The sequence below is a fragment of the Podarcis tiliguerta genome, assembly GCF_965153285.1.
Source record: "Podarcis tiliguerta genome assembly, chromosome: 13".
NCBI classification, from domain to species: domain Eukaryota; kingdom Metazoa; phylum Chordata; class Lepidosauria; order Squamata; family Lacertidae; genus Podarcis; species Podarcis tiliguerta.
Genome location: NC_139546.1, coordinates 7,752,073 through 7,774,467, shown reverse-complemented (window position 1 = coordinate 7,774,467; position 22,395 = coordinate 7,752,073). Strand labels below are relative to the sequence as shown.

The following is a 22,395-nucleotide window of genomic DNA, read 5'->3' as shown; positions in this document are numbered from 1 at the left end:
CGCAACTGCAACAACAAAACGTTTTAAAGGAATCCTTAGAGGCCTGCCCTGAATAAACTGGCAATCAGTTCAATCATAAAAAAAACCACCACCTAAATCTGCAACAAATTGGGTGGCACTGTTCCTGCAGTTCCGCAGCACCACCTAGTCCTGTTTTATTGGATTAATGTCATTTGTTGATGCGTGAGGATGTGGACAAGGTGTTTGGAGTACTGCAGCCTATTAACTGTTGCTCAACTTTTGCCGCTCCTAGCCAATAACCTGCTCCTGTAGGAGATTGATCATCTGGCTTCGTTTCCATTGGGTTTCTGTTCTGGGTTGGCCTGTATACAGACTTGGTTTGTGGTTTGAGGACCCGATCCCCGCTTCAGTGCTGGGGTAACCTCTCTGAGTGAAGCTGTCTGGGATCAAAATTGGGGGCAACGTATTTCATTGGTTCAACTTCTACCTCAATGGTAGTTGAGGGAGCTTATTATTACAGCAAATGATGTTAAAATTTATGCAAAATTGCATTTACATGAAATTGCTGGTGCTGAGTAAGATCACACAAAGATCTGAGTTGATATCAGTATCAAACTCTGTTTCTCACAAATGCCCCCACAACACCTTAAAAATGACTTGCGGCATCATTCTTGCCTTCACCTATACCCCCACATGCTACCACCTAAAGTAGACCACTTTACACTGGCACACGACCACTGTGATTCACCCGCTAGTAAACTTAAAACTGGATTACCGTAATTTGTTGTACATGGGGCTGGCTTCTCAAAACTTAGAAAAATTTGTAAGTTAAAATAAAACAGGTACCAGATTGCTGGCTGGGACTAATCGGATGGAACAGATCTTTCCAGTTCTTAAGCATCTTCTGGTCCATTTCTGCACACAATTTAAAGTGATGGCCATATCCTTTGAAGCCCTATATTATATATTATTGATGGATTGTACACTCAGTCACTTTTTTTGGAAGTACAGTGGTGCCCCGCAAGACGAATGCCTCGGAAGACGAAAAACTCGCAAGACGAAAGAGTTTTTCGTTTTCTGAGTTGCTTCGCAAGACAGATTTCCCTATGGGCTTGCTTCGCAAGACGAAACGTCTTGCGCCTTTTTTAAAAAAAACCGCCAATGCATTCCTATGGGAAACCGTCAATGCACATTGGTGCTTCGCAAGACGAAAAAACTCGTAGAACGAAAAAACTCGCAGAACGAATTAATTTCGTCTTGCGAGGCACCACTGTAAACTTAAAGAAACTTAGAATATGTTTTGTGCTGAGTCTCTTCAGGACTGACTGCACCCAAGTGAGCTTGTTCAAATTCTGAGATTATCTTCAGAGGGACTACTCAAGGTCTCCCTGCCTTCGGAGGTTAGGTGGCATCCAGAGAAGGTGTATGTGGTTCGGTTGTGACAACCTATTATAGAATGTGGTCTGCAGAGAGGCTGCTTTGGCAATGAACCGTTTGTTGACACCAGGTCAAAACTGAATGTTTTGCTCAGGCCTTTGACCTGATTTTTCTGCTAATGGCAACCGTCTGTTGTGGGATATGTCTTTCTTGCCTTGCTGTTTCAAACCTTACTGTATAGCAAGCTGCTCTGAATATTGCAGAACTGAAGGGCGCAGGGAATAAATGCTATGAAATAAATAAAATTACGTACTGTAGAATTTTCTTTGATACAGAGCCCCACCTTGTGGATATTTGGTGCCAGTACATATAAGCAACTGCCTAAGCACTGAATTGGTCTATCTACCCCAGAACCAATTACAGTGGTGCCTTGCAAGACGAAATTAATTCGTTCTGTGAGTTTTTTCATCTTGTGAATTTTTTCGTCTTGTGAAGCACCACTGTGTATTGACGGTTTCCCATAGGAATGCATTGGCGGTTTTTAAAAAAAGGCGCAAGACGTTTTCGTCTTGTGAAGCAAGCCCATAGGGAAATCCGTCTTGCGAAGCAACTCAGAAAACGAAAAACTCTTTCGTCTTGCGAGTTTTTCGTCTTCCGAGGCATTCGTCTTGCGAGGTACCACTGTACTGTGCTTGGAAGTGGCTCCACTAAGATATTGGACAGGATCTTTCCCAGCACGATTACCGCATTTTCCTGTGTTTAAGACTATATTTTTTCCTTAAAATAAAATTTTGAAGCTTAAAATAAGGCGTCGTCTTATACACGGATAGTGCATATTCTTAATTTTGAGTCACTGAAAAATATGGTGTATGAAATCTTTTTAATTGCCTATACCCCATATTAAACTGCAGACCTTATGCATTCAAGCCGTCAAACCATGTGCCCTATCACTCATTTCTCTCTCTCTACCCTAATCTTCCTGGTGTCAAATTTTATGGACGTCCCATCCTCTTTACTAGACTCTCTCCCCCCCTCCCTGCCTCACACACGTTCAGCAACGATGCCTAGCTTACAGATCTTCAGCACCTACATATCTCCTCCACAAATAAAGGCTGTGCTGGCTCTCTCTTCTGGCTCCTGCACACTCCTCTCATCTCATCCTGGTCCCCAGCCTACTTTATAAAGGGCAACAGGGACAAGTGAAAGATTTACCGTATTTTTCACTCTTTAAGACCATAATACGCACCTAGTTTTTGGAGGAGGAAAACAAGAAAAAAAATATATATTCTCAATCCCAGAAGCCAGAACAGCAAGAGGGATCTGACTTCTGGGATAGACTCTTGCTGTTCTGGCTTCTGGGATAGCAGCACGAAGCCTCTCCAAGGCAGCGGGATGAAGGTGCCCCCTGCCCTCAAGAGGCTTCCCGTGGCTAAGCCAGAAGCCAGGACAGCAAGAGGGATCGTTGTGCAGCAATCCCGCTTGCTGTCCTGGCTTATGGGATAGCCATGTTCAGCCTCTCCCGGGCAGCAGGAGGAAGGCTCCCCCAAGCAGTGGCATAGCGTGGGGGGTGCAGGGGGGTGCGGCCGCACCGGGCGCAACATCTGGGGGGGCGCGCTCGCACTCGCAGCTCTCTGCCCCTACCTGGCTCACTCACTCTCTCTCACAACAGTGCTGGCTGTGCAAATCCGATCCGAGCTGCCGGGTCGCCGCCCACTGTGGGGGGGAGGTGCCAGGCATGCGGTGCGGTGCGGAGAGAGAGCGAGGGACTATCTGGGGGAGGAACAGTGCAGCGGGGGGCGCAAATTACTTGCCTTGCCCCGGGTGCTGACAACCCACGCAACGCCACTGCCCCCAAGAGCCTCGCTCCCTTTAAAGAGCGTGCGGAGTGTGTGTGCGGCTCTTGGGGGTTTTTCCCCGAGGAGGGTTGCCCTTTTTCCACCTCGGGGAAAAGCCCCCAAGAGCCGCACACACACTCTGCACGCTCTTTAAAGGGAGCACAGACAGAGCCTCTCACCTGCATTTGCTCCATAAGACGCACACACATTTCCCCTTACTTTTTAGGAGGGGGAAAGTGCGTCTTATAGAGTGAAAAATACGGTATAAGGAAAGACTTTGTTCCCAGTTGCTCTGGAGCAGGGATGTCTAACAGGTCGATCGGGATTTACTGGTAAATCCCCTCGAGGTTTTGGTAGATTAATTTATTTTTTATATCCCAACTTTCCTCTAAAGAGCTCAAAGTGTCACACATGGTTCTCCCTCTCCTCATTTTATTCCCACAACAGCCCTGGGAGGTTGTAAAGGCTGAGAGACAGTGACAAGGCCAAGGTAACCCAATGGTTAAGTGAGGACTAGAACGGATACCAATAAATGAATCTGAATTAATCCACTGCCTTGGGCCACAGTAACAGTTCTTTTATGCTAATGTTTTAATTGTTTTATGACTTGCAGTGATATTATTTTGACTGTTATATGTAAATCACTTCGATAATAAACCCATCAATCCCTTTTGTGTCTTAACAAAAGCACAGGTGTTCTTGCAATGAATCATCTATCTATTCAATCTAATTTGAAGTAGCTCTTTCCAAAATTAATTCTAACTTGGAGTAAGATGTCAGATGACTGCCGTGCAATCTAATCCTGAATATGTCTGTCTTCCAGATATGAGCAAAGAAATGGCTGAAAAACTCTTCAGTGACTGTAAGTTTAAATCCCTCCTATGGAGGGCTGTAGAAAGTGGTGTCTGCTGCTGATTTTATCTTATTTTTGCAGCCAGTTTTAAAGTTGTTGCAAGCCACTCTGAGCACTGTGGCTCAGGGGAGGAATCTAAACACTTCAAATAAGTAAAATGCATTTCTATTAAAGAAAATTATCTTTATTACTACATGTGAGCCGGTCTGCCATATGCACATATCATTTCTGCATGGGACAAGCACCATGATCTAAGTGTTTGGTTTAATGAGGTACTGAATACATATTTTGACTATGGTAAATTTGCAGAGCCTAACAAGAAAGAGTACTGAAGTATATAGAATTTTGTGGGCTCACGGTGCCATACAGAGTCTGAATTAGGAGCATGTGGCAAAACTGACCCAGTGAAGATGGATATCTCCCCCCCCCCCCCCGCCCAAATGATTTTATGATCAGTATACACCTAGACAGATCGGCAGGTGTGTTTCATAAACCTCAACATCTACCTTTTTCTTGGCATTAACAGTCTGTGGGCTTCGATATAACAGATCAACAATCTCTCCAAGAGTAACCGGAGGAGTTGAAATCTCGGGGTCTGGAGAGTGGCCATGGCAGGCCAGTCTCATGCGGAATAACATCCATCGTTGTGGTGCAACGCTGATCAGTAACACGTGGCTTGTGTCTGCAGCTCATTGCTTCAAAGAGTAAGTTTTCAAGTGGAATAAAAAATGTATGTACTGGTTGAATTATAAAGCTAAGCTCTCTGGTGACATGAGAGATCTCTTGCTGACTTGTGGAGAACATATGAAGCTGCACATCTAGCTTACCTTGCGGAAGGATGTTCCTGGGGAGAGAACAGGTGGGCTCTGGCTGTTGCTTTACCAGTTTCTTTACCAGTTGCTGCTGTTCCCCATTACTGTGACATTTTAGTGTTTTGTTGTGATTGATATTTTAACTTGAGGAACATATCTGTCATCAGTGCACAGGATATTATGTTAAATTAAGCGGGTGGCGCTGTGGTTTAAACCACTGAGCCTCTTGGGCTTGCATACCAGGTGGAGCTGGTAGACAGCTGCCATGGACACAGAGTTAACCTGCGCCTCCATGGACAGCTGTGAGTCCAAAATGACTCCCAGGCTGCGCACCTGGTCCTTCAGGGGCACAGTTACCCCATTCAGGACCAGGGAATAGCAATGGGAGAAGGAGAAATAGCAGCTTGTTCAGGGAAATAACATTCCACCAACCAAAGTGGAGGTCCTTCTCAAATCCTTTCACAGATGGGTCTTCACTAGACGCCGCTCACATACTTCCAAAGCCTTGTGTGACCGTGAGGATTGTAGCTTGTTGCTTTGCTTTTTCTTTAAAAAATAATAATAATAATAATAATAATAATAATAATAACAACAACAACAACAACAACAATAATAATAAATTTTATTTATACCCCGCCCTCCCCAGCCAAAGCTGGGCTCAGGGCGGCTAACAACAGTCAAAACAATCCAACATTCTAAAAACTTTTCACCATAAAATCAATCAAAAACAAATTGATGGCAACCAGCAAGCAAGACCCTGTGCAGATTGCCAGAGGAGGGGGTCAGGCTGCGCCCTGACCAAAGGCCTGGTGGAACAGCTCTGTCTTACAGGCCCTGCGGAAAGATGTCAAGTCCCGCAGGGCCCTAGTCTCTTGTGACAGAGCGTTCCAACAGATCGGGGCCACAGCCGAGAAAGCTCTGGCTCTAGTTGAGGCCAGCCTAACCTCTCTGAGGCCTGGGACCTTCAGGATGTTTTTATTTGCAGACCGTAGGTTTCTCTGTGGGGCATACCAGGAGAGGCGGTCCCGTAGGTACGAGGGTCCTAGGCCGTATAGACAACAAAGAATATCAAAATGCTGATTAGTAAAGACTCTCCTACCTGAAAGAGAGGGGAGTGGTTGTGGACGGGAGCCTGAGCACCGCCCACAGCAGGGGGCTCAGCCCCCTGCCTTTCTGTTCCCTGGCTGGCGCTCCTCCCACCAACCGGCACCCAATCGGGTGCCGCTGGGGGGTGTGGTCAGCCAAGTTCAAATTGCAGCGCCAGCCCTCTCCTCAGCCTCTTTCCACTCCGTCTCGCCGAGAGTCACCCACCCTCCACTCCCTTTAGCTTAGGGTATTGGCCTTGCTATGGACCTTAGGTTGGTCGCCCTGGTTAGTCGGGGGGCCTGGTAGGAGTTTTTCCGCATGGCAGTAGGCCATGAGGTTTTTTCGCCTACCTCGTAGCAATCGTCACAACTTTTGTGGTATTGGTGGGTAGGTTAGGCATTGGATTATTGCGTTATGGTGTGTGGGAAGGCTAGGTGTGGCCATCGGCCTAAGCCTTCAATTTTGGGTATTCCGTTAAAGGAATCTGGGGGTCGTGTATTCCGTCCGATGCCTGCTTGGCGGGAGGCCATGGCACGACCCCTGGTGACGTCAGGGGAGAGCCTATAGTTGTATTATCATCAACAGGCTCCGCCCCCCTGGTGATTCAACCCCTGTGGTGGACATCCAATGCCTAAGCCAATACCTTTTCACTGCTGTAACCAATAAAGTTGTGGCCTTTTCATGCCCATAAACCATATATCACGTGTCCTTGTGTGTTCATTTCCACAGGGCGGGGGTCGGGTCCTCGAACCACAACATCATAATCAGTTCAACAGGAGCTAGAATACTTCTCTGCTTTCTCTTTCTGTTGTGGATCTGAATATGAACAAGTCCAGCAATGTTGTGATTCGCTCTAATCTGTTGCTTCTTTTCAGTTCCAGTAACCCACGCTTATGGACTGTTAGCTTTGGAACCTATCTGACACCTTCACTGCTTGTGCGGCCTGTCAAGACCATTATAGTTCATGAAAAGTACCGTTATCCAGCCCATGAATATGACATTGCTGTCCTGCAGCTGGCTAAACGTGTGGAATTCACAAATGCTGTTCATCGGGTTTGCCTTCCAGATGCAAGTGAGAGGATTCCATATAATATAGATGCTGTTATTACAGGATGGGGAGCAATGAGCGATGATGGTAAGCACATCTACTTAGAAGAAGACAGTATTTTGTATGATAAGATTAAGGGTAGGAGTGGGAATGTATCTTTTGCCAGTGTTAAGATTTAAGGAGATGAAGACAGGGATGGATTCTTTATTGCACAGGAGATTATGTTAAATTACCAATACCATCTTTAAACTGGCCTCTGGGCTATGCTGAAAATGCATGTTCACACTTCCCTATTCCCATCTAATTGTATATGCAGTTTTTTGAACCTTGTACAGGGAGTGGCCAGGCAGGGAGCAGGGGAATGGTAGCAGATTGCTGAGGGCTGCTGGTTTCTGTGCAGATGAGAAAATGCTGAGTAGGGAAGAAAATGATAATTGTAGAGGGGCAAAACCCCCTCCCCCAAGCTGTCAAACGAGAGAAAAGGAAGATGAAGAGAAGATGAACTAAATCTTCGCCTGAGTGGAAGAAGAAATCATGGAGCCTAGAAGGGAAAGGCTCAACTGCAGAGACACAAATATCTCCCCCCTTAAATCTCTTATATTCATGCAAGTTTAAGCAGCTGTGGCTAATCTTATATGACACACCGTATGCGTTGCCTTACCTAGAGCAAAATTATTTGATGCACTGATGAATATTTTCCGTTTAGGTGAAACCCCTAATGTTCTTCAAGAAGCAACAGTAAAGCTCATAGACTCCACCACTTGTAATAGAAAAGAAGTGTACAATGGGGCCATAACGCCTGGGATGATATGTGCTGGGTACCTGGAAGGAGGAGTAGATTCCTGTCAGGTATGTCCACTCTCATCTGATAAAATTAATCCCCTGTAAACAAAGGTGACATTCCTGTGGGAAGAATATATTTAAAGGAACATCATTTCCTGGTTTTGAGTACAGTCATACCTCGGGTTGCGAACGCTGCGGGTTGTGCATTTTCGGGTTACGGACCGCGCTGAATCTGGAAGTACCAGAACGGGTTACTTCTGGGTTTTGGCGCTTGTGCATCTGCAGAAGCGCAAAATGAGGTCAAGCGCATGCGCAGAAGCGCCGAATCGCGTCACGCGCATGTGCAGACATAGCGCTTCAGGTTGCAAACGCTTCAGGTTGCAAACGTGCCTCCCGCACGGATCACATTCGCAACCCGAGGTATGACTGTATTAGAAACCTTCCTCAATGCCCCATACTTACTCTTATTTATTAAAAAAATTATTTATAGCCTGTCCTTCATTAATACAGATACCAGGGTGGGGTATAGAACACAAAATAAAAGCAATCAATGAAATAAGCAGCAATAGATGTAAAAACACACCATCCAACAAATAAATCAGCTAAAAACAAAAGAATGGAGGAAAGGCAGGAGTCCTTGCCACAGTGAGCCCTGAACTGAGTCTGTGCTTCTATCTCAACGCTGGAAGGCTGGATCCACCATCTGTACTGGGATGGCTTCTATAGAGAAGCTCTTGCTGGAGAGAATGTGTGTGAAACACAGCAGGATTACATTGGCTCCAGATGCTCCACCTGTACACACTCAAACTAAGCATTCTTCTTTGTGGTCTCTGCAGTTCCCCATATGGGTTCCTTGTCTGCACACAGCACAGCACACAACTAGAGCTAAAGACTCAACTGTTTTTGGCGCAAAGATCAAACCCAAGAGCAGAGTGGCATACCCAGAAGGGTAAGGCCAGCACCTTCCCACTCACTTCTTTTCTGCCTGCCTTAGCAGCAGCCATGTCTGAGACTAAAGTCCGTGGACTGAGTCTGTCTCTCCCCCCTCATTCTTCCTTTCGTCATTTTTTCTCCTCCTCTCTTTCTTTCCTGCCTTTTCCATTTGTGTTTTAACTATTGGAACTCGCGGAATACCAGTTATCTTTCAAGACTTCTTTTCTTGTTCTTACAAACACATCCATATGGGATGAAGAGGGGCCCTCTGAATGAATAACCACTATGTGTCAACTAAGAACATACAAATACATCCTACTACTACTCAGTAGTTTCTCTCTCACACTGGCTCTGATCCAGAGATACACACACAAAACCCTGAAAGGCCTGCATCTAGCTCTGGACACATAAAATTGCTTCTGTTAAAATGCCTGGCTCTTTGATTAAACTGCTGCAAAATTCAAAAACAGCTATCCTGTTGTCTCTGGTTTGGTTAGGTAGGGAGGGACAACAGCAAGTACAACACCTGAATGTACTTTTAACATTAACTTAAAATGAATATATTTTAGCTTGATGCTGCCCCTTTAATCTTCTGCTTCTGCTGAAAATCAATGTTTTATTAAAACTCCCTTTCCTCCCCCTCTAGGGCGACTCTGGTGGCCCGCTGGTTACACCTGACACAAGAAACATGTGGTATCTTGTCGGCATAGTGAGCTGGGGAGATGAGTGTGCTAAGCCAAATAAGCCTGGAGTCTACACACGAGTGACTTACTTTCGGGACTGGATTACCAAATATACTGGGCTCTGATGCAAAATTTGAATGTTTTGCACATCATAGGTGGTATGCAGGTCATACTCGTTTGTAACGTGTGCAAAAGTCCTTTACGTGAGATTGTCTGCCTTCTTTCCAAAGTTGTTGGCATTGCTCTGGTATGTTAAGAAGTAATGGAGGCAGACGGTTAAACAGTATTTATTTACAGTATTCACACAGGCTTCCCTCACAAAATAAGGGTAACCTTCCCTTGCATAGCTTGAATGTTCCCCCCCCCCCCACTTTCCTCTGTTTTCTATTCCCCTCTCCCTGTCATGGAAGCTGCATGTTAGCACGAACGATTATGAGTTCAGAACATGGAAGGATATATACCCATTGGCTTCTGCCACCAAACAGCTACAGCAGCAGTCAGGGCTGGTGCCAGAGGTGAACACAAAATGGCGCTCCCCACTAGGGAAGAAGGGGTGAGTGAAGATCTGCATCGGAAACAAGTTTACCCAATGGTTGAAGTGAGAATCCAAGGCTGTTTCTGGGTGGGGAGGGAGGGGAAGGTGCCCGCTCTGAATCATGCCAGGCGGATGCAGAGCCCAGGAGACTCCAGAGGTCACTCCTGCCATTTCCTCGTTGGGGTAGGAGGAGACCAGCAGCACCTCCTGTTTGACAAATGGCCGCCTAGGGAGAAGCTGCCAAGGAGGTGGCAGATCTCACCTCCAAACCAATTTTTCATTGGTTTCATATCTGTTGTGAAGTTGAATCAGAGCAGTGATGGCCAAACTTGGCCCTCCAGCTGTTTTGGGACCATCATCCCTGACCACTGGTCCTGTTAGCGAGGGGTGATGGGAGTTGTAGTTCCAAAACAGCTGGAGGGCCAAGTTTGACCATCACTGAATTAGAGTACAGTGGTACCTTGGGTTTCAAATGCTTTGGGTCACAAACGCTTCGGGTTACAAACTCCGCAAACCCGGAAGTAGTACCTCGGGTTGAGAACTTTGCCCCAGGATGAGAACGGAAATCGCACGCTGGTGGCGCGGTGGCAGCGGGAGGCCCCATTAGCGAAAGCGCATCTCAGGTTAAGAATGGTTTCGCGTTAAGAACAGACCTTCGGAACAAATTAAGTTCATAACACAAGGTACCACTGTAATGTTTCCCACCCCCCTTTTAAGATCTACAAAATATATTACCTCTGGATTCACATGGTAGCTTCACTCTTTGAAATAAAAAGTTTAGATTTGAAACATTGTGCATTGCAGATGCAGAAGGTTGTAGTGGGTCATGTGATCAAAATGTGCTCTCCTGCCCAATTAAAAAAAAAATGTGAGTTTCAAAGTGAGTTTTGGAAACTACAAAGGTTCATTTCAATCCAGGTTGTATATATCACCAAGCAAGTATAAGTATGTGTGTATGGGAGAATTTATATATGATAGAGCAATGATGAGAAGACATGTGCAATCCCACAACGCTGCTCTTGATATTCTGAATCTCTTAAATTGGGATTCACTCAGTTAAAATGACAAGTGCTATAATATTCACCTGAACTACATACGTCTGAGTCTGCATTATGTATTTCCAAATTTACTAATAAAAAGTACATAAATGTCGCCTGATTTGTTTTGCTTTCAATCTATATTTCAAGATCTTCTTTCCTGATAGGCTGTCAGACAGCCCAGGGGACTCCTTTATTAATTGCTAATGTGTTTTGTCAGTCTGCTTTTGTCTCTGCTTGGTTTCAGTGTTAATTTATACACAGCTAATATCATCAGTAAAACTATACCTGAGGAATAAACAATGTAAACATTAGACCCTGTTTCAAGTGTTATTAAAAATGTATTTTAAAACATCCCCATTTCCTTTGGTGTGAATGATAATTTTCACTGATGTTTGCAACAGTTTGTTTTTATGTAGCAAATATTGCTGCAAGCTAGTCAATCTATGAGTTTTTACCTCCATAGCTGTCAACTTTTCTTACGAGGAATCCTATTCGGAATAAAGGAATTTCCCTTTAAAAAAGGGAAACGTTGACAGCTATGCTGATCTCACACTTCCCTAGAAGCTCAACCCATAAAGCTATAGCCCTGCATTGCCCCTGGGAACTGAGTTGTTGTTGTTAGCTACTGGGCCAAGTTCAATGTGTTTCTATTAGTTCAGAAAACCTTAATAACTTGATTTACCCATGATATCGCCTTACTGCACATGCGCCCACTTAACCGCTTCAATCATTAAACTTTGGAACTCCCAGCCTATTGAGATAAAGCAGGCAACTTCACTGTACTCTTTTTGACACCTACTAAAAACATTCTTGTTTAGGCAAACCTACCCAGATGCTTAGAAATGTGAGGCAGTTTCAATCTGTTTTAGCACTTTTAACTTTAGGTGGCAAGTGTGGCAGGAAGATTCAAGGACGATCAAAGAAACATTTACACATTTCAGTGTAGTATTGTATCAAATTATTATTTTTCATATATCCATATATGTGGATTAATATGAAGGGTGGTATACAAATTTAATAGATAATAATAATAACAAATCTCTTTTCAAAACGAGAGCAAGACCACATAGACAATTCTTCCACAGTTCTGCACAACATATTGTTGAGAACAGGGATTTTCAACTCTGACAAATACAGAAGACAAAAAAAGAGCAAGTCTCATGTCAGTGAGATGAGAGTTTGTCTCAAATTAGACCTTATATAAATGAGTTTAGCTGGCAAAAGCAAACTCACACTCTTCATCATTATATTTTTTTTGGGGGGGTGGTTCATGTTCTTATGCAGCTGCATTGCTTTATACTTTCTGGATGCCCCATGATCCTATTACAGTGGTACCTCGGGTTACATACGCTTCAGGTTACATACGCTTCAGGTTACAGACTCTGCTAACCCAGAAATAGTGCCTCGGGTTAAGAACTTTGCTTCAGGATGAGAACAGAAATTGTGCTCCGGCAGCGCGAGTCCCCATTAGCTGAAGTGGTGCTTCAGGTTAAGAACAGTTTCAGGTTAAGAACGGACGTCCAGAACAAATTATGTACTTAACCCGAGGTACCACTGTACAAAGCAGTCTTGCTCTTTGTTACACATCAAGCACTGCTGGTTGTTTCTTTTTTGAGGTTGAATCCTGACAAGACAGAAGTACTGTTTTTGGGGGACAGGGGACAGGCGGGTGTGGGGGACTCCCTGGTCCTGAATGGGGTAACTGTGCCCCTGAAGGACCAGGTGTGCAGCCTGGGAGTCATTTTGGACTTGCAGCTGTCCATGGAGGCGCAGGTCAATTCTGTGTCCAGGGTGGCTGTCTACCAGCTCCATCTGGTACGCAGGCTGAGACCCCACCTGCCCGCCGACTGTCTCGCCAGAACAGTACTCTAGTTATCTCCCGCTTGGACTACTGCTCTATGTGGGGCTACCTTTGAATATGACCCGGAAACTGAAATTAATCCGGAATGCGGCAGCTAAACTGGTGACTGGGAACGAGACCACATAACACCAGTTTTGAAAGACCTACATTGGCTCCCAGTAAGTTTCCGAGCACAATTCAAAGTGTTGGTGCTGACCTTTAAAGCCCTAAACGGCCTCAGTCCAGTATACCTGAAGGAGCGTCTCCACCCCCATTGTTCAGCCAGGACACTGAGATCCAGCTCCGAGGGCCTTCTGGCAGTTCCCTCATTGTGAGCAGTGAGGTTACAGGGAACCAGACAGAGGGCCTTCTTGGTAGTGGCACCTGCCCTGTGGAACACCCTCCCACCAGATGTGAAGGAAATACAGTGGTGCCTCGCAAGCCGAAATTAATTCGTTCTGCGAGTTTTTTCGTTCTGCGAGTTTTTTCGTCTTGCGAAGCACCACTGTGTATTGACGGTTTCCCATAGGAATGCATTGGCGGTTTTTGAAAAAGGCGCAAGATTCCCCATAGGGAAATCCGTCTTGTGAAGCAACTCAGAAAACGGAAAACTCTTTCGTCTTGCGAGTTTTTCGTCTTCCGAGGCATTCGTCCTGCAAGGTACCACTGTCTTATCTTACAGCTATCTTATCTTTAAAAGACATCTGAAGGCAGTGGCGTAGCGTGGGGGGTGCAGGGGGGGCGGCCGCACCGGGCACAACATCTGGGGGCGCGCGCTCGCACTCACAGCTCTCTGCCCCTACCTGGCTCACTCACTCTCTCTCACTGCAGTGCTGGCTGTGTGAATCCGAGCCGCCGGGTTGCCGCCCACTGTGGGGGGGGGGGGGTGTGTGCCAGGCGTGCGGTGCGGTGTGGAGAGAGAGCGAGGGACTATCTGGGGGAGGGACAGTGCAGCGGGGGGGGGGGCGCAAATTACTTGCCTTGCCCCGGGTTAGGGGGCGCAAATTACTTGCCCTGAGTGCTGACAACCCACGCTACGCCACTGTCTGAAGGCAGCCCTGTTTAGGGAAGTTTTAAATATTTAATGCTCGATTGTTTTTAACACTCGATTGGAAGCCGCCCAGAGTGGCTGGGGAAACTCAGCCAGATGGGCGGGGTATAAATTATTATTATTATTATTATTAATAATAATAATAATAATAATAATAATAAATTATTATTTTCCTTCCAATGTTTTATTTATCAATAAGAAAATTCGGCATGGAAAATTTTCATTCTGAAAGTGTGGTGCGGGGGGGGGGGAGGTCTGAGACCCTAATCCAGGGATCAGCAAACTTTTTCAGCAGGGGGCCGGTCCACGGTCCCTCAGACCTTATGGGGGGCCGGACTACATTCTGAAAAAGAAAAAAATGAATGACTTCGTATGCCCCACAAACAATCCAGAGATGCATTTTAAATAAAAGGCCACATTCTACTCATGTAAAAACAGGCTGCTTCTTGGACCGTCCGCGGGCCGGATTGAGAGGGCGATTGGGCCGGATCCGGCCCCCGGGCCTTAAGTTTGCCTACCTATGCCCTACTGCTTCAGAGAGTTTCATCAGGACATGTGCAATCATGAGGACTAGAAACAAATTAAACCCAGTCGGGAGAAAGTTGAACAGCAGTTGCTGCTGCCGCCCTACCAAACCCGACAGGGCGCGCCCGCCTTTCGCGCGCTGCTTCATTCACACGTTCGCGTCAGTCACGCGTCGTTCGCACCTCCTCTTCTGCATTTGAAAACACGCAGCGACTGGCCAAGCGCCGGCCTACCTTGCCTGAGGAGAACCGCGCGCGGCGGTTGGCGGCGAGAAGGGAGGCCTCCGTCCTCTCAGGAGGCGGAGTGTCGCGGCCGGGCTCCCGGATTGGCCTGCGAGCTCGCCGCGGAGCCCGGCCTCCCTGCACCCGGGAAGGGCGCCGCGGGGCGGAGCGAGGCCGCTGCTTCCCTCGCCGGCTTCGGAGCTGCGGTGACGACGCCGCCGCTTCCTCCTTCCCCTCAGCGCCCTGCCCGCCTTCCCTGTCGCTTCCCCTCAGGGCCTGAGTTTCGGGGCCGCCGGAGCGCCGCGTGACGGGGCGGAGAGGCAGCCGCCGCCGCTGCCGGCGAGGAGGGTGAGGAATCCGCCGAGGCCTCTGCGGCGAGGGAGGCCGGCCGGGCCTGCGCTTGGCCGAGGCTGGGCTTGAGGGGGCAGCCGGGGCGAGGGGACCTGTCCGACCGGGGAGGGGATGATATGGGCGGGGGGGGGGTCTTCACAAGCCTTAGCCCCCCAGCCTAAACCTGGGACGGGAGGAACGAGGGAAGCCGTGGCGTGACATGGCACATGGCAATTTTTATTTTTTATTTTTTGGGGTCGACGTGAATTAGGGTAGGGGAAGGGGCTGCCTATGACTCGGTTAGCCACCCCCCCCCAAAAAAAATTAAAATACACGGCCAGGTTTCAGTTTCTGTGATTACAGCCTCTCTCTCCCCCCCCCCCCCATCCACAGCTCAATGCCAGGCTTCAGGTTTTATAGTTGCATCCAAATCCAAAATTCAGGGCCAGGTTTCAGCTTCTAGAATTATTACCCCCCCCCCCATCCCCGCCAAAAAGATCCAAAATTCAGTGCCAGGCTTCTGCTTCCATAACTTCGCCCCACCCCAATCCAAAATTCAGGGCCAGGTTTCAGCTTCTAGAATTATTACCCCCCCCCCGCCAAAAATTTCCAAAATTCAATGCCAGGTTTCAGCTTCTAGAATTACGTGCCCCCTCTCCAAAAAGACCCAAAATTCAATGCCAGGTTTCAGCTTTTAGAATTACGTGCTCCCTCTCAAAAAAAATAAAATGATCCAAAATTCAATGCCAGGTTTCAGCTTCTAGAATTATGTGCCTCCTCTCCAAAAATAAATATATCCAAAATTCAATGCCAGCTTTCAGCTTCTAGAATTACCTTACGTGCCCCCTCTCCAAAAAGATCCAAAATTCAATGCCAGCTTTCAGCTTCTAGAATTACACCCCATACCCTTCCAAATTAAGTATCAGCTTCCATAATTACAATACCCCCAGAATTCAAAATTCTGTGCCACATTTCAACTTTCATAATTACCCTCCCTAATAATAATAATAATTCAGTGCCATGTTTCATGGGGCGTAGCCAGGATTTATGTTGTGGGGCAGGCTTCATGTTGGGGAACCCCCCAAACCTCAGTTAAGTATTTTTATTGATTTACTTGATGGGGGGCAGCTGCTTCCCTGCCCCCCCCCCAGGCTGTGCCCATGCTATGTTTCAACTTCCATTAATCCATTTGCTAAAAAAAAAACCCCACCCCAAACGCTTCATTGTTTCTGGAAGACAAGAAGGAAGAATAATTGTGGATGTGCAGAGTATGTACCACTCTGTTGTTGTTGAGCCTTTCTCTTTTTCTCTATCTCTCTCTGCATCAAAGACTTTGTGCACCTTGTGACAGAACTGTGAAATTTGGAGGCAGGTAAGGGTGCTGTATCTGTGCCTGAGTTGTTGCTCCAGGTTTGCTTCTCTGTTACTATTTTCGTGGGCATATGTGCAAGACAGTGACCGAAACGGAGGGGCTAGGCCAGGGACCAGCAAACTTTTTCAGCAGGGGGCCAATCCACTGTCCCTCAGACATTGTGGGGTAGGTACCTAAGGCCTGGGGGCCAGATGCAGCCCAATTGCCTTCTCAATCTGGCCCGTGGACGGTCCGGGAATTAGCCTGTTTATATTGCCCCTTTCAAGGTAAAAAATCATGTTAGGGCTCCTTACAGTTGTGCTTAGTAAGCATCAGGCTACTATTTCAGGAATCATCAGCATCATGGCCTCCTGGACTATTGGGCCGTATCTGACTATCAATTCACCAGCATGCCAGACCCAAAACTGACTAGGATGTGTTTCATAGGGATGGCCAGGTGCCTAGGTAGCTTCTCAGGCACTGGACAAGTTCATGGAGAATAAGTCTCAACAGTGGCTGTGTAGAATCTCCAGGATCAAAGAGTGACAATGTGAGCTGCTGGGAAGCAGCAGTAGGGGATGGCTAATGTCTTCATACCCTGCTTGTTGACTTCTGTAAAGTGTAGGGTTGGTTACTGTGGAAAATTGAATGCTGGACTCCATGGACCTTTGGCTTGAACTAGCAAGGCTCATCTTGTTTAACTATAATGGGGAGTGTCTAGGAATATTTGCATATATTCTAGAATAAAAAAAATAGTAACAACAAAAGCATCAGTAACTTGAAACATAATCACGAGTCAAATGAAATCAAAATTATTTATGAAATCAAAATTAAATATAGGTAACACTTAACAGGGAACCATGCATTCAAAAGATCCCCAAAGACAGCTGTGGGTCAAAGGAATAAGATCTGATGCTGGCTTGTGGTAGTTCAAATAAAATAAATGAAAATAATTGCATAGGGTTTCTCAGAATTTCTGCAGGACTGGGCCATGATCAAATAGCCTACAAAGAAATAGTAAGAAATGGAAATAGTAGGAGACCTGTCCCCAGTTCTGCTAAATCCATGAGGTAGAATGATAATAAAACAATAATCATAATTACCTACCAGGATACATGTCCAAGAATAAAATATTTTTAGAACTGAGAGTACTCACTTCTTTCAAAAGAAGATTCACCCCACCCCCAGTACATTCAAAACATAGTACAGAGCATTGACCAGGCCATGCAACAGCTCTTGGATGCCATTAGCTTTGCAACTTAATATTTCATTTTTGGTTAAACAAATACTGTGTTGTTTCAACGCAGACTTGAATGGGTCACAGAGATAAATTCTCTCCTGTTTGGAATGGAGTGAAAATGTCCATCTCATCTAAAGATCCAGTCGGTGTTTATTAGAGTTCCACCCCTGCAAGACTCCATTGTCCAAAAATATAAGGCTTATGTCTCTATTTCTATGCTTTATGGCAGGAAGAATGACTTGTGCTTCTTAAAACCAACCTTTGATTGAAACAGGAAGTGGAGCTGTTTCTTCTGTGCAGCCCCTCAGAACTCAAAAACTGCCTGAAAAAGGACATAAGTAGCAGTGGATATGCGCCAAAGGCCTTCAAAGTATATGCTAGCAACACCTGCAATGTTTTCACTTTTCCCAATATGTGTTTCCAGAGAAATGCACACTGATTTGGGTCAGTCTCAGTCCCCCCCCCCCCGTATGTTTTAACAGCATATACAAGGTTGAAATGCATCCACATTTCTTAAAACACTGATTTTAGCAGACATACAATATTGGATTCTAATAAGTACTTATTAAAGGGATTATCTTTTGAAGCGAACCTAGGAGACTTGCAGGCGCTTAACGATTTAAAATTTGTTTCTTTTTTAGTCCCTTAAAAGAAAGGTTTCTAAAAACTTAATGATTTTTTTCTGTTTTGCCAGAAACGATCAGCAAGGAAAGGGTCTCTTGCTAGTTCCTTGCTGTAATGGTTCTAGGGGTTGCTCGTGCGTAAATCGGTGCCACACCTGGGTGGGTTGCCTGAGTGAACCCTTTCTGTCTGGACAGCCACTCGCCCGTGGCTGTCTCAATCGCTGGCAGAAACCGTCAGTGGGCGTTTCTTGAACTTCTTCCAGCATAAAAGTTCTTTGACGCCTAGTCGCCGCCTACTCTCCCTGTGCGGAAGCCTTCTGCGCAGGGAGGGTGTGGGCAGTGGAGGACCCGTGCTCTCCCCGCTGGTCCCCGGCGAGGAGTCTTGGAGCCACCTCACCGATTCCCCCATCTGCCCCCCTCCTCCACTGGTGCTACGCTGATTTCCTTCCCCAGAAGATGTGCTGCTTCTCTCCCTCCCGGGACGTTCTCCGGAATCCCTCTGGAGCCCTCCCTCTCCTTCTGGCTCCAATGACAGTTCCCTGACACTTACATTTGGCAGATACTGCATGGTAGCCATTGTCTCACTGTGCTCCATTCCCATTTCTATATTTCTAACATTTAGGCCTCTTGTTTGTCTAATATGGGTTATATTCCTTCCTTTCAGGGCACCGACCATATCATCCCTGTTGTTGTGTAGTCCAGTATTATTAAAATACTTATTTCTGTACATATCTTTTCATGTATTAGCTCAGTTGAAAAAACAAAAGTGAATGAACTGTGTTGCTTTTTTTGTTGGTGATCACAACTATCTTTTTTACTTCTAGTCCAAGCAAATATATCATAATGGCAGCAGATTCTATGGAAATTGATGATGCTTTGTACAGGTAAGTAATTTAGCAACATAGTGAAGCATAGTAGATTCATAATAGTACTAATGATGGATTTGGCTTGTTTTCGCTAAAGTTCAAATACTAGTGGTTCCTGATGTATGGAACACACCATAGCTGCCATGATTCTTGATCTTCAGTGGGGTTTAGCTATTGCCAACTTGCTATTACATACAGTTGAATAGTCTATATTGGCACAACTCAAAAGCCTTTGTTGCAGTGACTGAAGAGCAAATTCAAATAGCATTTGGGAAATAGGTGCTGATTATGTGATAACCGTCAAATCTTGGGCAAATCTTTTGCACTGTGTTTAAAGAACAATGCATAATCTCATCTAAAACTATGTTTAAGGAAACCCCTTAATTATTTTCTGTACTTGACTTAAGTAGCATTTTCTTTAGTTAGAATGCCTTTATCATCATGTGCCAAAACAATGGCCTAGCTTGGAAATTAAAAATGGCAATATTCTTGGCCAGCATCATAGATTACTTTTGCTGTAGTCCTCCACACAGACTGCTTGAATCCAATTTCATCTGCATGCAGGATTACAGCCTTTGTGCTTAGTGCTCTCATGAGTAGGAATACAAAAGAAAGGCAAGTGTTTTGAAAATCATGTTACTGCAGTATACATTTGTAGTATACTGTATGTTGAAAGTACTTATTTTGTACGCTTATTTTGTGTTGAAACTCTGTACCCTGAAGATAATAGGCAATATCCAAATTTTGCTATTTCGTAGTGATTTCCTGATGTCAAATTATCTTTTTCCACTTGGATCCTCTTTGTTAAGTACGTAGTCCCATTTGTAGAAGGGATCATGCCAATGAATAGTTATTTTATGGCTATTTACTTCTTTTTTCTTTTCTTAATTTCACATAGTCGGCAGAGGTATGTTCTTGGAGACACAGCAATGCAGAAGATGGCTCAGTCCCATGTGTTCCTGAGTGGAATGGGTGGGCTTGGAGTGGAGATAGGTAATTAAGAAACAGCATTTTCCTCCCTCTTGTACGTTTTATAAGGATAAAATTTGCATATTAAAATGTGCATAAATTTATGTTGTACTAAGTTTTACGTCTTTAATGAATGTTGTTTTGACTTCTGGATTTGTTTATATCGCTGATATCTTTGTTACAGATTATAATGAAAGTGGAATTGCATAGAATTTCTGTAGCTTCTCTTTTAACACTTGTGCAATTCATAGGGATGGGATTGAGAAGGAATTACTGTTTTTCGAAGATCATGGAGCAGTTAAAAAATTGAACTATTGCCAAAGAGGCTTGATGAAAATTAATCTAATAAATTAACCTTATAATATTCGTCTTTTTCAGCTAAGAACATAGTTCTTGCAGGGATAAAGGTAAGGAGAATGATTTTTTTCTAAGTAAATTTTGTTTTAAAATTAGAATGTTTCCTCAAATAACTGATGATACTTTCGTAGATTTCAGTCATTGCAATTTCCCTAGTGAAATGGAATTAACACAAGTTTCCTAAATGTGGCATGCCATCTGATTTGACTGTAGTGCTGGAGTGTCCAAGATGAAATACTGTATGTTTTCTGTGGGAAGAATAGCTGTTCATGTGCCACCATCTAAGCACTGGCATGCTAGAGGATAGGACTGTTCTCTGCTCTCCAAGAGGCATTATGGGTTTTTGTTTTCCATTGACTTCAAGAATTCCATCTTGATAGTTCTGCTTTAAAAACAACTGAAATACAGTGACTATTTTTAGGCATTTTGGTTCTATTAGATGGCAACTAAAACTCTGGTAAAGGACCTCAAAATCAATACCTGCAGCATATGGGATCTTTTAAAGCATTTAGAACCATAAGCTACTTTTTGTAGCGTTGTATGGGACGCGGGTGGCGCTGTGGGTAAAACCTCAGCGCCTAGGACTTGCCGATCGTCAGGTCGGCGGTTCGAATCCCCGCGGCAGGGTGCGCTCCCGTTGCTCGGTCCCAGCGCCTGCCAACCTAGCAGTTCGAAAGCACATCAAAGTGCAAGTAGATAAATAGGTACCGCTCCGGCGGGAAGGTAAACGGCGTTTCCGTGTGCTGCGCTGGCTCACCAGATGCAGCTTGTCACGCTGGCCACGTGACCCGGAAGTATCTTCGTACAGCGCTGGCCCCCGGCCTCTTTAGCGAGATGGGCGCGCAACCCCAGAGTCGGACACGACTGGCCCGTACGGGCAGGGGTACCTTTACCTTTACCTATATGTGCTGGCATGGGTAAAAAACACAATCAGAGATGTGAAGAGCAAGGACAGTCCAGAATAGAAGGAAATGGTCCTGTCTGGGGACAGTGGGAAGTGTTTGCTCTTCCAAAACTTCTGTGGGATTCAGTAATATATTCTCAATATTCCTCAGCACCAGAAGTCTTCATTTAGGATTTCTGCATTTTAAATTTGGTCACTGCATTTCAGTGTCCTTTGCGGTGCTCCCTCCAATGGTGCTTCACTACGTACTTTTGCAAATTAATTTTTGTTGCTAGATAACAGTGTCCCTTCACTGTAAAACAAATGAAATGTCTAGGTTGGCCCTTCGCTATAAAGTTGATAAATTCACATGACTCGTAATCATAGTGTACAAAACATTATATAATTGCCGCTTTGAATATATTTTAATCTTGTATCCTTTATCCTTTCCGAAGGCTCTTACCATCCATGATACCAAGCAATGCAAGACGTGGGATTTAGGGACAAACTTTTTTGTTCGTGAAGATGACGTTGTAAATTTAAGAAACAGGTGTGTGTAGAATTCTTCACAAATACTGTAAGCTTTTAAAGGTTTTTGTCTGACTTTATACCAGTTTTAAGTACATCATCATCATTATTATTATTATATTATTATTCACTTTCAGAGTCTGTGTTTTCAGAAAAATTGGATTGATTCCTGTTAGCTTTTTGCAACAGAGAAGCTGGAATTGCAGTTATCTTTCATCTTCTTTTTTTTTAAAGAATGAGTACAATTATCCTGCAGAATTGTTGTATTCTTTTGTGTGAAGGAGTAAACGCACACCATTATCTGTGCTGAATAGAGGATATGTGGGAGCCAAGGATATACAGTAGCTGCTTATTTTATAGTTCTACTGTTTTACATTAGTAGTTTGTAACTAATATGGATCCCTTTTTCAGTTGAAAGCAATATCAAAGGAAAGCAACATGATACAAAATGCTTTAACCAATTTACTTTTACATATAATCTAGTGCTTTAAAAAACCCCACAATACTATGATAAAATTATTTGTATCATAAACATTGTTTGACAGAATGATATGCTAAAAATTGTGGTCACCACTATATATGGTAAATAATATTTCCAGTTGATGGATGTTGTTTCAGCCTTGTGGTCTTTCTCTAGTGGCATCAATGTTGCAAATCGTGGGTTA

At 44.9% G+C, this 22,395-nt stretch overlaps 2 protein-coding genes across 4 annotated transcripts in view; both read left to right on the top strand.

Annotated features, from left to right (window-relative positions):
- Window positions 1-10,168, top strand: part of LOC310661531 (transmembrane protease serine 11E-like) — a 60,945-nt gene extending 50,777 nt beyond the window's left edge. The window contains exons 6-10 of the mRNA XM_083407821.1: window positions 3,997-4,035; window positions 4,553-4,730; window positions 6,800-7,059; window positions 7,679-7,821; window positions 9,335-10,168. Coding sequence (XP_083263947.1) covers window positions 3,997-4,035; window positions 4,553-4,730; window positions 6,800-7,059; window positions 7,679-7,821; window positions 9,335-9,496 — 782 coding nt within the window. The 3' untranslated portion in view covers window positions 9,497-10,168. The remainder of the gene's footprint in view (window positions 1-3,996; window positions 4,036-4,552; window positions 4,731-6,799; window positions 7,060-7,678; window positions 7,822-9,334) is intronic.
- A 4,147-nt stretch (window positions 10,169-14,315) lies between these two features.
- Window positions 14,316-22,395, top strand: part of UBA6 (ubiquitin like modifier activating enzyme 6) — a 43,434-nt gene continuing 35,354 nt past the window's right edge. Inside the window, exons 1-6 of one of the 3 annotated variants that reach the window (XM_083407506.1) lie at window positions 14,316-14,931; window positions 16,244-16,285; window positions 18,952-19,011; window positions 19,892-19,986; window positions 20,341-20,369; window positions 21,658-21,752. In XM_083407506.1, coding sequence (XP_083263632.1) covers window positions 18,971-19,011; window positions 19,892-19,986; window positions 20,341-20,369; window positions 21,658-21,752 — 260 coding nt within the window. In that variant the 5' untranslated portion in view covers window positions 14,316-14,931; window positions 16,244-16,285; window positions 18,952-18,970. Of the gene's footprint in view, window positions 14,932-16,157; window positions 16,324-18,951; window positions 19,012-19,891; window positions 19,987-20,340; window positions 20,370-21,657; window positions 21,753-22,395 lie in introns of those variants that run through there. The other 2 variants (XM_083407507.1, XM_083407505.1) reach the window with 2 other exon arrangements.